Raw genomic sequence first — 16,280 nt, forward strand, 5'->3', positions numbered from 1 at the left:
TTAAGGGCAGCTGTTTAATCATATCAATGACACTGTGAGTTTTTGGTGTTTCAGTAGGAATGAACTCAACAAAAGTAGGAGTCTCATGTAGAGCAATATCAATAAAAATCTTATAGAATTGATGTATTTCTGCATCAAGAAGAAATCCTTCTTCACTAGTGGAGAGTAGAACAGTCTCAAACTTTAATTGTTCATGGCTTAAGTGACAAAGGCACCCCTTCTAAGTCAAAATACTCCTCAAGAAGATTTAGCTTGATTTCCACAAACCTGCTCTGAAAATCAACACTTAATTTCTGTCTTGGAGAAGGACCATAGATGATGATGAATCTACTCATGGTTGATATGGGCAAAAACAAGTAAAAACAAGATGATTGCAAAAACGGGCAAAAATTGGTAGGTGATAGGTGATTGTAGATACAGGCAGGCGATTGCAGAAACAGGTTCAAAAATAGGTGATTGCAGAACAAGCTGGTGATATGTCGAAATGGGGCGACAGTAAAAACAGTGCGTTGAACCAACTGAAGGGGAATTCTAGTGAAACCTTCATGAATGCACCTCTATTTTATGAATGATCACATAATTTTAAAAATTTGATGCACTAAATCTTGCCATCATAAAATAATGCTAAACAAAAGAAGGCTACGGACTAGATCTCTCTCTCTCTCTCTCTCTCTCTCTCTCTCTCTCTCTCTCTCTAGTTCTCCATCTCTCACTCTAGAAAAGGCCTGCCCATAAAGGTGGACTATTCCCAACAAAGGGAGGAGAGAGAAAAGAGAGTGGGAAATCTTCACATAATGAAATTACAGAGGGACTAATATTGATTTGAATACCTTATACAAATTAGAGACTTGAAAAACACTCAAAAAATAACAATCTAAATGTGGTACGCCTGCTTAGAAAATTCTCATTGCAAGGCCCTCTCTCAAGAACAGAGTGAAGATGAACAAATCGAAAAAAACGGCAAAGCCTCAGAGGTACATATCTCTTCTCCACAGAGGTTCCATTGGCTGCGTCATGCTCAAAAAAACACCTCAAAAGCAGGCTGCGCCGGCGTGCCCTTCTTTTGGGGTGTTTTTTGACATTTTGTTTTCCTTTTGGGTTGCGCATCTGCAAGTATTTCTTAATGCGAAACTTGAGCAGTTCAATTTTCAGTGTTTGAGTTCGATCGATTCAAGCTAGAGACAGCGTTTGGTTCAGATTTTCAAATTTGCATTGCAAAAATTTGGCCTGATGCTATACTGAGAGAGAGAGAGAGAGAGAGAGAGAGAGAGAGAGAGAGAGAGAGAGAGAGAGAGAGAGAGAGAGAGAGAGAGAGAGAGAGAGAGAGAGAGAGAGATGCACAGTTAGTAACCCCGGGCTTCCCTTATCTGACCAAGAAAGGAAGGTTCGGCCCTGTGATCGTGCTACAGAATGGGCTCCGTGTTGCAACCATTTTTCCGTTTCCTCATAGAAATGGTTGTGTCAAAGAGGGCTCTACATTTATAACTAAGGTTAATTTCCAATTCGCAAGTAGTGATTGGAAAATGCAACAATTGTCGATTTTGGCTCTCAAAATAATTGTTTCCAGAACAATGCCTGGTCTTGTCAGATAATGCATATCGGACATGTAAAGTGGGTGTGAGTCTCATTATTAAAAAATGAAGTGTTTTCAAGTGAGGCACTCATTGTAGCAATGAAACGTGACCTCTTATCTCTGCACGACTTTTATGTTCTGAGCATGGTTATTGTAGGGAATACATTGGATCGTGTGGAGAATGAACTTCGTTGAGCATGGCACAATCGAATTTGAATAGTTTAAGTTTGGCTCAATGCCGAGCATCGATGGAAGTAGTCTTTTTTGTTGGCATATTTCTTGCATGCTCTCATATCTTTGGGAGAAGATTACTGTTGTTGCTTGGTACATGGATGACCAGATTTGTCTAGCTTATTTTGGCTCAATCAGGGGGTTGTTGCGTGTTTGCGATTGTGACTTTGAGGAATGATGTTGTGCAAGGCCATAAGACATGACTTTAGTTGAGTTTATGGTCCAAGCTTAGTTTGAAGATCGTTTGTTTGTAGATCGTTTGCAGATCGTTTGCTTGTAGATGATCTATTGGGGGATTTATTGTAGGTCGATCACTTATTTGCTCTGGAATGGTGAGACTTGGCTCATTGTGCTTTTCTTTAAGAGTGAATGTGGGCTACGGACGAGGGGGGAGCCTAGGTAAGTAGTACATGCAAGGAAAGCGTCATGCAGAAGCCGTGGCAGAGGACAGCTTCCATAGTGACAATGAGTTCCATGAATGAGAAGACCTTTTTGTTATAAAACTGCTCTCCTACTTATACAATACCTAAGCAGGGACTTGGTGTATGGGTGAGAAGATTTTGAAAATGGAAAATCAGGGCAGGTCATATCAAACTGGACAAAATATAATTGTTTTTTATTGTCCAGGATGTCTGTTGACAATGTTTTTCTGGATTGGGAGGGTTTTAGGTGGGAAGTTGGTGTGATCAAGAATGGGGAGGCAAATTTTAGATTTTGGATTGTCTGTTCGAACTTTGCACCTTCTGATCAATCAGATCCTGTTTTGAGTGATCATCGTTTGTCTCTCTATTGATAGAGATATATTGTAGGCATTTTAAGGGCGACCTGATGTTGGATGAAGGTAAACAATTGTTGAAAACCCAGATTAGGACGGCCAAGTAGCTTTGCGTTGTCCGTAACTAGACATATGAGTAATTCTTGAGATTGTTGTTGTTTTTGCTTTTATTAGGCAAAGTGAGGATGCATGTGTAACAGCAGTGTTGTACAAATCGGGTAAGAGGAAGGCCCTTGAAGACCTGGGCTATTTCATTGTGGGCAATGTGGGCGACCAGTGGAGTGATCTTTCGGGATACTCGGTGGGGAGAAAATACGCACTTATCTCCTTGTACTCTCTTTAGCACATGCGCACAGACATGCGCACAGATTGTTAATACAAACATTAGAATCTACTGCAGGAGAGGCTAATTGAAATGGTAGCTCCATTCAAGTGTTGCCTCATGTGAGTGTTTTGGCCTGCATAATGTCTTGGCTCACGTGTGTATTAGCCTGCAAAATGCAAAAAAAATGCCTCAAAAGCAAGGTGCGCCGGCGCGGCCTGCTTTTGGGGTGTTTTTTTGCATTTTATTTTTTTATACAAGCTGTTTTTTCAATCGAGGTGAGAGGTTGTTCAGGCCCTCCCATTATTTACACTTGCATTTGCTTAGTGGAATTTCCCCCGCTAATACCCTTCAAAGAACCACTCAGATTGGCCAGCACTTGCTAGGAAAGACTGCTGCTCTCCATACTCTTTGAAGAAGAGACTTGACCCACGATTGCATTCTGGACAATCGGCCTTGAATTCCTCGTCCCAATTTTGAGACAATTTTAGAGTCTTGCCAAGACGCTTAAAAATCTTAGTATCTTCAAGACAATACATTCATGTAAACTAGAGGGAATCTTGAGCTGGGTTTTGGACTTCTACATGTGCACATATTACATCTTAGATGTTCTCTTGTTTACAACCAGGTAGCTCAATCCTAAAGCTACACATTTCAATCTGCAATTTCCATGGCACAAGAAGATGTACTAGCAATAAGTATGAGATGGGTACAAATGTGTTGCATCTTACAAACTCTTTACTTGTAAACAAGATAGTGAAATCCTAAGGCTACATCATTCCAATTTTCAATTTTAATGGCACAAGAAGATGCTCATGCAACAAGGAAGTGAGAAAACAAATCTCAAGGCTCACATTTAAACATACAAAAAGCCAAGAAGGTGAGTTTCAATATCAAGGACTTGAAACAAGTTGCTTAGACCAATTTGTGGAAAAGGTTCAACATATGGAATAGATACCATGCTAGAGGAGAGAAATTGTTTTTTTTTTAAACTCTTATATCCCAATTCTTACACTTGAAAGTCAACAAACAAGCTGATGGAGATCAACTTACAATATCTTGGAGTTCGAAGTAGTCCAAAAAATCCATACACCTAAGATATAAGGCACCCAATTATCACATTTAAAATGGATCCATCTGATTTGTTTGGGTGAAAACATAGCAACTTGTAGCTGTGCTTGAACTAGGCAAGAGAGAACTAGACAACTCGAACTTGACGTTCAGCTCTAAAGCCAAGACGTCGCACTAAAACAATTCGAACTTAATGTTGAGCTCTAAATCCCAGAAAGTGCATTGAAAACAACTAGAAGGTGAGTTAAGCTCAATGCCAAGACGTAGTGTTGAGAGCAAATCAAACTTGAGGTTGAGCTCGAAAGCCAAGAAGTCACCTGGTAAAACAAACTGAACTTGAGATTGAGCTCTAAAAACAAGAAGTCACGCTGAAAAGAAATGGCAAGAACACATGTAGAAAACAAAGTCTAAGACCACATTTAAAACATTCATTCAAAACCATGAGTGAGACAAAACCAAGCTGCTCATATTGACGATCCGTCAAGTGTGCCGCCTATGTATGGAAGAAGAATGAGAACTGCAAGACGGCTCTGAGGCGGTTTCAACATGGGTAGGTTTTGTAGAGAGTGGACATAGCACAATAGATCCAAGGGTGATATGGGATGTGGTGGCAACTGGGTGGCCAACAATACAACCAATGCTCTAACATTAGGCTTGATGTTACTTCAAATCGAAAAGCCAACTCAATCTAACATTAGGCTTGATGTTACTTCCAATAGAAAAGCCAACTCGAACTTGAGGTCAAGGCTAGATTATACAAACCAAAAAACTTGAGGTCGAGGCTAGATCGTTTTCACCACAAAAACCAACTTTGCCTTTAAGCTCCACCCCTAGATGAAAAGATCGCCCATACACATTTTGTAAAGCTGTCACATTTAATGCATATACTTGTCAACTTACTCAAAAGAAGCGTCTGCATTTGACGATCCGTCAAGTTCACCGTTAATGCTGCCGCCATCACGTCTCCTGCTTCGTTTCTGAGTAGCCTCCCTCTTGGTCTATGAGGAGCCTCCTTAACCTGTGGGAGCCTGCGCCGGGGACATTCTACCCGCGAGTAAACTGCTCAAAACCCTCTGGAGGTAGTCACCCTTTAGTTAAAAACCCAGCTCGTCGACCTTGTTGAGGCAGTCAAAGAGGGCGGAGATGTTGAGAGCCTACACCGGGGGCATTCTACCTGCAGGTAAACTGTCTCAAGGTCGAGCTTAGAACCCTCTGGAGGCAGTCAACCGTGAGCTCAAAACCCTGCTCGTCGACCTTGTCGAGGGGGGCTGCTTTTGAGCCGCCATAGCCAGCCTTTGAGTATCATTCTTGCTCTCCTGCCTGGTTATCCCGAGAGAGCTCAGAACCCTGTTTGTTGACCTTGTTGCCGTAGTCAAAGAGGGCGGAGATGTGAGGCTAGCTTTGGTGATGGCTTCCTGTACCTTGCCCATGCTTTTGAGCTGATCGCCTATGGCGAAGAAGGTAGCAGCAGAGGCGAACATGGAGAAGGAGGCCGGCACCAGGCAAGGGAGCCGCCATAGCCAGCCTTTGAGTATCATTCTTGATCTCCTGCTTGGTTATCCCGAGAGAGCTCAGAACCCTGTTTGTTGACCTTGTTGCGGCAGTCAAAGAGGGCGGAGATGTGAGGCTAGCTTTGGTGATGGCTTCTTGTACCTTGCCCATGCTTTTGAGCTGATCAACTATGGCAAAGAAGGTAGCAGCAGAGGCGAACATGGAGAGGGAGGCCGGCACCAGGCAAGGGAGCAGATGAGGAGGTTGCTTTGGGAGATGGCGGTGAAGTTGACACCGTGGAACTATATCGTGTACAATGACAACCGTGACATTTTATTAGAATAACATAACATTTATAAAATGTTATGCAGAGAAACTACTAGTTTTGGACATATTACAGAGCTTTCGCATTGCCTGTACAACTGGTATCCCACCATTGCTAGATGCTAATTCAGCTCGGAGGAAGGGAAGACGACACAACTCCAAAACCTTTCCTAGACTCACTGATGCAGGCATAGAGGCATTTGTGCAGAATGCACTCATGCCTACTATTACGGTCTTTCAGATTGACTTGTCGAGGCTAGCAAAATGAGGGCATCTTGATCAGGTCATCAGTCAAGAAGCTCAGATTGAACGTGCAGTCCAGATTTTGGGTCGTCAAAGCAAGAACAATCCATGCCTAGTGGGAGAGCTAGGCTAGGATGGGCAAGATTGCCATTGCAGAGGGGATGCGCAGAGGATCGTAAGAGGACTCCACTCTATTTTCTATTCATGGTGTTTTGCACTAAGATGGGGTGTAGGCTCGAACTTAAGTTTGAGCTTCCACCTCATCTTGGTGCATAACACGATCTCAGTGTAGGCTCGAACTCCTCCACCCCACCTTGGTGCATAACACCATGAGTAGGTAGCCTAGTGGAGGCTTGCAGGCTCGAACTTAAGTTCGAGCCTCCACCCCATCTTGGTGCATAACACCATGAGTAGGTAGTCTGGTGGAGGGTTGAACTTAAGTTCTAGCCTACCTCCAACATTGATACAATGAGCTCGACCTTCATGTTTGAGCCCCCACCCCACCTAGGTGAAGGATGAGCCCATTTCTTTCTCATGTTATTTTCCACTAGGGTGGGGTACAATCTTGATTGAGCATTCACCCTACCCAAATGGAAGTCCACGCACTGCTTGCTCCACGCGTTTTGCACCAATTTTGTATTAAGATGGGATTTAGGTTTAATCTTAAGCTAGAGCTTCCAACTAGCTTGGTGTCGAGAATCAATATGCTACAACTTAAGTGATCCTTCAAGGTTGAGCTTTCTCTCAGTATTTTTTTGGCACACATAGAGAAGTATTTTTTTGGCACACATAGAGAGAAGGGTTTCATTACCTTTAACTCACAATTCAAGGTGCTTCCCATAATTACCTCATATCTTGATAATGATGAAGAGTCCAATCTTTTTGGGATGAGATTAAAATACACCCTATGATATGTCATAAAAGTAGTGTGGTCTTCTATCTAAAGAAAATACACCATATTACATATAATCAATACAACCATAGTCTCAAAAATTTGAAGTCTCTCATTTTTTTCCAAATTCCCTTCATCTTTAATTTTAGGACGAATTTCATTTTATTTTTCTTGGAGTTCTTCAAACTTTTGAAATTCTCTGTATCTACGTTATAAGTCATGAGACTCAAATACACTCTATGGTCTGTCATCAAAGCCTTATAGTCTTTTATCTAAACAAAATTATACACCATATTACATACAATAAATATTGTCATAGTGGCAGGCTATTTGTCAAAAGCTAGGCACAAATTGTGTTTCATGTTCTTGAAATTTCTCATTTTTGTCTCATTCTTGAACTTCTTGTAGGACCAATTTTGTTTTATTCTCTTGAAACTCTTCAAGATTCTCCTTATCTTGTAGTGCCTATTTTACAACTTTTCCGTCAAAGCATGCTGCTTATTGCTTAAAAAAAGATAATTAGGCTATTACTAGTCAAATGCTTCTTATTAGAGTAGACCAAATTTAACTACGATTGCAAACCCCAATTTAAAATTGGGACTTGAATAAATCCCAAAATTCCTAAATTGGACTTTGTTGGGTTGAATTCTGGAGGACTTGCTTTGTTGGATTGCCCCCAAAACTCCTAGCATTGGAGGGACCCTTACAGAATCATCCTCCAATGTAAAGGTGGTTATTGACTTAGAATCGCTCCCCTGTTCGACCTCGTTTTGACTCTCCCTCTCTTCCATGATCTCCTCTATTTGACTTGCAATCTTCATCAAGGTCATGTACATTGCAGTGTTCAAAATAGGGTATTGCTGCCAATAAATGCAAAGAAGATGCTTTTCGCTACATAATTTCTTTCCAGATAGCATTCATTCGTGAATGGATATTCTAGTTAGCGGTTTTCGTATCATCTGTATCAGATTTTAGCTGACTGCCCTCAAGATTTTAGCTAACTGCAAGATTTTAGTGGCTTCTCGTCCATGTTTTTATTGATGGCTCAGAGTAGGATATTATGTGTCAGATTTTAGTTGACTGGCCTCAAGATTTTAGCTGTCTTAAATGTAAGCTGGCTTCTGGTTGCTTGCTCATGATATCTTGAATCATTTCACATAGCAGAGTTACTTTCATCTACCTTTGCTTAATTATGCACGGGGCCTAATTCTGCAGAATCTAATGGACAATGAAATGCTTTCCAGCTGCTGGTGTATGGCATGTTGACTAGCATCCTAAAGTTTTAGCATCTCAGTGGCATTCAATTGAAAGCCAAGTGTTGCCTGCAGCTGTTCATTTCTATAATAATAAAAGTATAATAAAAGCTATAATATATTAGATTATATTGGTGATCATGTCATATAATTTCTCTCTATTTGAAATGCAATAGCTTGTTAATAGATTAGTAGAAACTACATGTATAAATGCCAGTATAAATGGCCTACAAATTGCAAAAAAACACCCCAAAAGCAGGGCGCGTCGGCACGGCCTACTTTTAGGGTGTTCCGACGCGCCCTGCTTTTGGGGTGTTTTTTTCAATTTGTTTTTTTTCAATTTGAGATTCTTTTTTAACAAAGACTTTTTTACTTGTGTCTCTTTGCCGTCCTTCGGCTGTTGCTGGGGGTCGTAAGCGATTGAGGAAAACCAGAGGTTCATCTCAACTTAATGTAGACTCAATGCAACAGGAGAGTCAAGATGACACTTCATTGCAAAATGATGTTGAGGAAGAGATTGAGAGCCAAAATTTGGATGCTTCAGGGGTTGTTCCACTTGATGAAAGGATTGCTCAACAAGAGGCAAGTATGATGATTGTCCCTTATGTTGTTAGGCCAGAGGTACAATCTGTAGAGCAATCCAATGAAGAGAACAAGATTTACATGGACATGGGAGAGGACATTCTTCAGAAAACAAGGATGTTTAGCTGTCACCATTGTCCACCCATTCCTCTTTGTAGACACATTCCTTATGCAAGGGTTAGGGGTCTTCGTGATGATCTTTTGGGCTTGAAAATAGCATTTGCTAGAGAGGGTTATGTGGCAGAGAAAGGAGCATTTATTTTGTCGATTTGGACAAGGGACAAAGAAGTTTCAATTGTGGATGAAGCAATACAGAGAGATTGTGATCCTATTTGGCATGAGGTTAAGAAAGAGTTTGAATATGACCTCATTCTAAAACCGGAACTTCGGGAACTAATGGGTCACATGTTCTATGTTTGGGAAGGCAACCACCGTACAGTGTCATGGACATCTGCTATTAAAGAATGCTTCAAAGAAACAAAAGTGAAGCATTGTCGTGTGCTTTGTACTCTTATTGACCCTTCCAGGGTTAGTGAGATTGCCCTTCTTACAAGTTTACGGAGGATGAACTAGTGAGTCCCCTTCTTCCTCTTTTTAGTTATTATAGTTCTCAAGTTTATTTATGTTTATATGAATTTATCTTGCTTATGAACATGTAGTCTGAATACACATGCCTTGGTGACCACAACCTTGAGGGATGAACTAGTAAATTGTGCAAATATTTGTTATGTTGATCATGGGGAGTACCTCAAAGACCTACCTGAGAGAGATAGAATGCTGATTGCACGTATCAGAAAGAAGAGTACCAAAGGTGTTGAGCCCTGGTATCCTCTCACACGTAGATATCTCGGAAAGCTAGTTTTTAATGTAAGTTTTATGTAGTATATATTTCTAACATGAATTTAGTATTCCTTAATGTAAGCTTGTCACAATGGATTTGACTCCTTCCCTTATTTTTCTAGGTGCAAATAAGTAAAGCATTAAACAAGAAGTTTGAAGATGCAAGACTGAAAATGTCAGATGAAGTGCTTCGATTGTTTGAAGAGAAGGAGAATGAGGAGTTGGCTTCAAGATATGGTGATAGGATTGGAAAGGTGAGTCTTTCTCAATGAACAACTATGTGTGTATTTACTTTGTTTAGATAAATTATTGAATTCACTAAGTTAATTTTAGATCCTTAACACTAGGTTGGTAATGGGACACTTTTATGTCCTATTTAGTGACCATTTTCCTTGAATTATGTCAAGAGTTTCAAAATGGATTTTCAGGTGCTATCAGTCTAGAAAGTTGTCTCATGAGCTGAAAAAAACTTGACATTTTTTTGGAATATCAATTCCATCTTTAACCTTGTCCTTGCACAACATTTCACAACCTAAACTGTGTGAAAAAATGGGTCATGCTTTTGGCTTTTTTCAACTTTTTGCAACTATACCACTCTAGAATTCATGTTTGTGAGGTCTATAATGCTAGAGAACTATCTTTAGTAGTCCTCAACATGTACTAATGCTTCTAGGGAGAAAAAAATGTTAAAGTTGTAAGTTATGACCAAATTACAAAAATTGTCAAATCCTGTTTTTTAGCCAATTTTAGCTCTTCTATGATTTTTTTGGTGGCTTTCATGATATCCAAATGCAGTTTTGATTTTCTATGTGGCATATTGTAACATAAAGCTAATATTCCTTGAGTTTTGGGGCACCTAATACCCTATTTTTCATAGTAGACAACGATGGTTGATTTTTTCAATTATAGAAGAAAACGAAACATTCTAGTATATCAAGTATAGCTTTTTCAATATTGTTGGTTTCTTGTGACAACTACATGCATTTTGTAGGTAGTAACCATAGTCATAAGGATCAAATTTGGCTAGATATTGAATAGTTTCTATGGGATTCTACAACTCATAATTTTGAACCCAGTTTTTTTATGTTTGCTGTATTTAGCACTTCATCTTTGTCCCCAAGATTCCCCTTGGTAAGAGATGTATTATTCTTTTGACATGATCCATGGCTCCTTATAAACCTAAAGGACAATAGGGAACTAAGAAAACATGCATGTATTATTTGTATTGGGCGTGGCTATAGAAACTTTGATGATAGGTTTGCAAACTGGTAAAAATCCAACTTTTTTGTACCTATTTCTTTTGGCAAAAAAAAAAATAGTGAGTGAGAAGCAATCATATGTTCTGATCACCAACCCATTGAAGTTAACTAGGGAATTTATCTCAAATCCTACAAAAATCCCTAATCTTATTTTTATGCAACAAAACGTAAGAAATGACTGTTTTGATGAAAATGTACTGGTCCATCAACTTTGGAGGCTTGGTGTGACCAAAAGATGAGAAATTTTACAAGTTTCTTATTTTTTCCATGTGTAGTAGGCCTTGAACTATAACCTCATGAAAGGATTTTACAAAATGAGTGGATCTACTATGGTTTTGGAGGTTTTTTTCAAAACCCTGAAAGGACACTTTTATGTCCTGTAAGGTTACCAACCTAGTGTTAATATTGTCGATCCCAAGCATGGAGATACTTGGCGGTCAAAGGTATGGTCTCTCAAATGGGGGCCCGAAAGCTTTGCAACGCTTGAGAAATTGAATTTATTGGCTTTATGTGATGTTCAAATGGAGTCAAAAATCTTTTGGCTGACTTTGTTGGAGGCAAACAAAGCCACAAGATCTATGTATGGCCTTGCAAGAGGGGATCATCTTTATAGACAATGAGTTCCTAACAATTTTTTATGATCGTATACATTGCATGGTTTATAGGCTAACAAAAATAATACATGAAATTATGTTTTTTTCTTAAAGTTGGCTTAGAAGAGAAGCTGTGCTTGAGAAGATATACCATAAAGCTAAGGAGGTGCTGGTCGATTTTATGGATGTGCCGGGAGGGGTGATTGTGCCTCTTGATCTCTCTCTATTTGACTACTATGAAGAGGTGAAGATAGAGATGAGGACACATTTGTTTCCTCTTGAGGTTTGAGAAGAGCCAAAGGAGAAAAAGAGCAATGATAAACCTGTCAAGAAAGAGGATATGATATTGAAAGCCTCTATGAGGCTACTTTTTAGGTGAAGATGTGTGACTGAATTTACTTGATAGTTACTTTAATTTCATAACAAAGATAAAATCATGTTTTTGATAATTGTTTCATTGTCCATGGTAGGTACTTTGTTTTCTTGCAAGAAAAAGGTCATGTGCCAAGTATTCCAATAAGGGCAAAGCAATGGCTTTTGACCCTAAATGAAGAGACTTGTATGTACCCACGTGCTATGCATCAATGTACACGATGGGAGCTTGACAAGTGTCCATGGTGGATAGATCTTGAAGGAGGTCATGTATTGAATAGAGAGAAGGAGCTCTATTCACAAATTCAACCATGGTTCCAAAAGAAGTGGACCAAAGAAAGAGTATGATAATTTGAAATTTTGTATAAGTGATGTTTTGAATCATGTGTTATGTCTTGTAATTTGCCTTGTTTTTTTTAAATGTAAATATGATTTGTTTGTATTCAATAATGTTTTGTTCTTTATTCTAATGTTGTGTAGATAAATAAAAAGAGAAGCATGTTGAGAAACAAAGGATTGATGTTGAAAGCCAAAAGTCCTTTGATATTTCTCATCATATGGAGGACTTGGAAACAGAGGATTGCACTCAAGGTTTGAATTCCAAGATCCACATCTATTTTGATTCTTTAGTAAATATTTTAATAGTGTTTATATACACATGCACTCACACACATACATACCTACTTACATGTGTACGTATACATACATATATAAATGTCTTTGTATGCATGTAAGTACTTATATATATATATATTTATATATATATATACAAACATATCATGTTTCTGCATACATTAGTCTATGTGTGTATGTCTCTCAAGTATCCACGTGATGTCTTTGCATTTATGTGTGGGAGTGTGCACACATACACAGAGACTCTCTCTCTCTCTCTCTCTCTCTCTCTCTCTCTCTCTCTCTCTCTCTCTCTCTCTCTCTCTCTTTTTTCTCTTATCCGTATGTGTTTTGAGAGGAAAACCTTATTGATATCATGCTCTTGTGATCCTGAAGGGAATTCTCTTAAAGGTCAAAAGAGGCTTTCCAAAAGGACTACACGATTTATTTATCTTGCAGCGCATTCTTTGGGATACACGCCTCATGTTGAGAATCCCAAAAGCATTGTAGTGGTTGGTGATTACATCATCATTGGGAAGGATTTTGCGCGAAGAAGAAAAAATGATACCTTCTATAGTGTGCACGAGTTAATCAAGCAAAATAAGCCTTCAAGGGTTAATTATACAAAGAGGGGAAAAGCCACGTATTGGGCAGCTGACTTCATTTTCCTTGACTTGCCATTTGGAGGCACTCAAGGTGGTGACGATCCTTGTCCCAACTAGGATTTTTTTTCTGAGGACCATGTGCGCTATTGGATTGCTTTGGCAGCATCTACTTTGGCAGACTTGGGATGGTTATTGGTGATGGCCTCTATGGCAGGTATTTGTTAAAGTTAATAGTTGTTAACATTTATGTTTATTTTGGCTTCTACTTATTAAAACGTTTCTAAGACGGTGCAATTATATTATAGGTGATTCCACAATTGGGTGGATTGAGCGCTATGTTCGCGTTTACGATTTGGAGATAGTGAGATGAGTGGTTGTCATTCACCATTCTACATATGGATACAAGGAGATTGGTGGTATTCGCACAGATGTGAGTATAGTGATGATTATAGTACGTTCAAATGCTCAAAACTACATGTGTTTCTTAAATTAAGGTTTGATTGGATATTATTATCTTTTGTTGCTAGTGTTTTACGTCAATGCTTTTTATGGTTCGACGCCAAGCTACAAATCCTCCTATTTTCATTGCAGAGAGTACACCCCTCTTTGAGTCCTTCGGCATGTATCCTTTAGATATCGTTGCCTGTCATTATCTTCCGGATGATTTGCGTGCTTTGGACCCCGTCGGGCAGCAGTGGCGTGGGGGATTAGAGAGGAGTCATACATTTTTAGCATGCTTTATATACATGTACTGTCGCCGAGGTGGTGTGTGCATTGAGATGGGATGTGGTACTGCACCTATTCTTAAGACATGAATGCACATTGGTAGAGTATGTGCATCTATCGATGTGCATACATTCTCGATGACCACGTATGTAGAGCCTCTCCTTTTGGCTTATATACAACAAGGCAGCCATGACGATGTTAGTAGGCCACGGGCCGATGATGAGGTGTATCCACTTGCAGGTTTCAAGCCATATGACTAGTGAGGCCCTTGTCTCTTGAGACTATTACTTATGAACTTCTTCAAAGTGTGGTTTGTTTTTATGTGATGTTTGGTTTGTATTGCCATGTTTAATTATGCTCTTGTTTTGTTGCAGAGTAACATTTATGTAAAACTCATTGGTTTTGTAACATAGTTGCTTCGGTTATGTTATGTTCTTGGATATTATGTTGTTCATATGTTAATCTTCTCCCTTTGTATGGATTTTTTGTTATAGAAATTTATTGTCAGCTCTAGGTAAATAGTAGTATTTCAATATATGCTTATGTGATGTTTGGCTTCTATTGCCATATTCGGATATTCTTTTGTTTTATCATGGTTGGTGAGAATATATGAATACTCACAATTTAGGAAACACATTTTACATTGGAAATGTTATGTATTAGATGTTATCTTTGAATATGTTAATTATTTTCCTTTGTATGGATTTCTTGATATGTATTAAGATCTCGTTTGTTCCTTCCATGCAAAGTCAATTGCCCATGTATGCTGAAGCAATGGCAAAGAGCATGTATAGAGATAAAGGATTCGACATGGAACGGGAAGAGCGCCGCTCCATTCGAAACCTTTACATTGATGATGAATGTGAATCATTGTAAATTACTGTGACATTTTGTTTCATTGATCGTACATGAAATCCTTATTTTCAACTATAATCTGTTATGTCTTTTTTATAACAAAAATTTAGTATCCAAGAGTCTTCCATTTAAATGTGTATTGTTATTGTTGCAATCTTGCATTCTCTCTCACTCTCTCTCTCTCTCTCTCTCTCTCTCTCTCTCTCTCTCTCTCTCTCTCTCTCTCTCTCTCTCTCTCTCTCTCTCTAGACATGAGATTAGGGTGTATATAAATAAACAATTGATTTAGGCATTCCATTCATATTGATCAATGCAGTATGTATCCTCTTGTAGGTAAAGTTCTCTATGTCCTTTTCAAGTAACAAAATCTATTCTTGTCAATATGTATTCGAGAACGGAATAGGAGCATGTATTGAAGTGACTCAGACCACCTTGTCTAATAGGAGTACCCTTCCGCCAAGACCTACTCGGAAACTAGGATCGCTTGGAAAACCTCGCTCGGAGAACGGTAACACTCATGAATGGTCTTCCCAAGATGATCTCGTAATTGTTCTTTTTTTCGAAATTGACTATTGCAAATGTATGCTCATACTCGATTCCATACGAAGTGACAATTACTTTTTCTAAGAGTCATAAAGGCTTCTCCATGAACCCATCTGCCAATTGCAATTTCATTCTGGTAGCTCTCAAAGCCGATTTTCCCCATTTTTCCCAGATTTCCTTGGTGGCGATAGCGACTCCCGCTCCACTGTCTAGAATAGCTTTGGAAACTATTCCTTGGAATTCTACTGATAGCGTGGTGTTTCCATCTTCTCCCTCACAATACTCTCCAACCTTGTTTAAAGGTACTGGCCTAGTATTTAGTTGAGGCTTATCCAATTCTCTGATCCCTTCTTGAAGCTTCGAGGTGGGGTCTTTTACTCCAAATTTTTCTAAGCATTTGCCTACTATGGTCCACATGTGTGGTTGTAACCTTAGGAGTTCGGCTAATGTGATTGTGCATGCCACAGGGGTGGACAATAACTCAATCAACCCTTGTGAATCCATCACTCTGTTAGAAGAAAGTCTTTGAGGTGGGATTGTTCTCACCTTAGACTTGGCTTCATAATTTCTTAGGTAAGAGGGTAGAGTTTTTAGTGAGTTTGGTTGGCTATGCCCCAAACTAATTGATCCCTGGTCTCCCCCTTGTGAATGTATATCAAAGTTCATTTGTGATCTTGCCTCAAATTCATCAATAGGAGGTAAGATCTCATTTCTTGCTTTTCTTGTGCTATTCATGTGGTAACTCATCCTGTTAGCTTCATTGGCATCCCGGATTTGCTTCCACAGGTCATCTAGACCTTCACAATCCTTACCCATTTCTACCAATGTTTTAGGTTGGAACCCATCACTTGTCTCATCTGTTGTATTTGGCACTTTGATAGGCTCCCCTAGACTCAGAAGCATTCGTGAGTCTTTCCTTCGTTTCTACTTGTTTCTCTAAAGTTGGTTTGATAGGGGTTGGAGTTGGTACTTCATGCCAACTTGCAGGATTACCAAGCGGGTTTTCTATCAAGGATTGAGTTGTTTCAATCATCTTTCGACACATCTCCAACCTCTGTTTTTCTATTTTAGTGTATGGATAAGTCATCCATCTTTGCTATTGTGTTTGGTTGTTTTTG

General features: G+C 39.3%; 1 protein-coding gene and 1 non-coding gene across 2 annotated transcripts; one reads left to right on the plus strand and one right to left on the minus strand.

Moving 5' to 3' along the window:
• The first annotated feature begins 1,335 nt into the window (after positions 1-1,335).
• Positions 1,336-1,481, plus strand: LOC147451037 (small nucleolar RNA snoR134). The gene has a single exon (XR_015189334.1). It is a non-coding gene; the product is annotated as a small nucleolar RNA snoR134 (small nucleolar RNA).
• Positions 1,482-3,936: 2,455 nt separating this feature from the next.
• LOC147451038 (uncharacterized) lies at positions 3,937-5,895 on the minus strand. Its single transcript, XM_086520851.1, has 3 exons — positions 5,394-5,895; positions 4,873-5,031; positions 3,937-4,289 (listed from the first exon to the last, which is right to left on the minus strand). The coding sequence occupies exons 1-3, from the start codon at positions 5,683-5,685 to the stop codon at positions 4,147-4,149; spliced, it is 594 nt and encodes a 197-aa protein (XP_086376977.1). The 5' UTR covers positions 5,686-5,895; the 3' UTR covers positions 3,937-4,146.
• Positions 5,896-16,280: the final 10,385 nt, after the last annotated feature.

Source organism: Adiantum capillus-veneris, chromosome 9, assembly GCF_014529385.1.
Source record: "Adiantum capillus-veneris isolate H3 chromosome 9, ASM1452938v2, whole genome shotgun sequence".
Lineage (NCBI taxonomy): Eukaryota > Viridiplantae > Streptophyta > Polypodiopsida > Polypodiales > Pteridaceae > Adiantum > Adiantum capillus-veneris.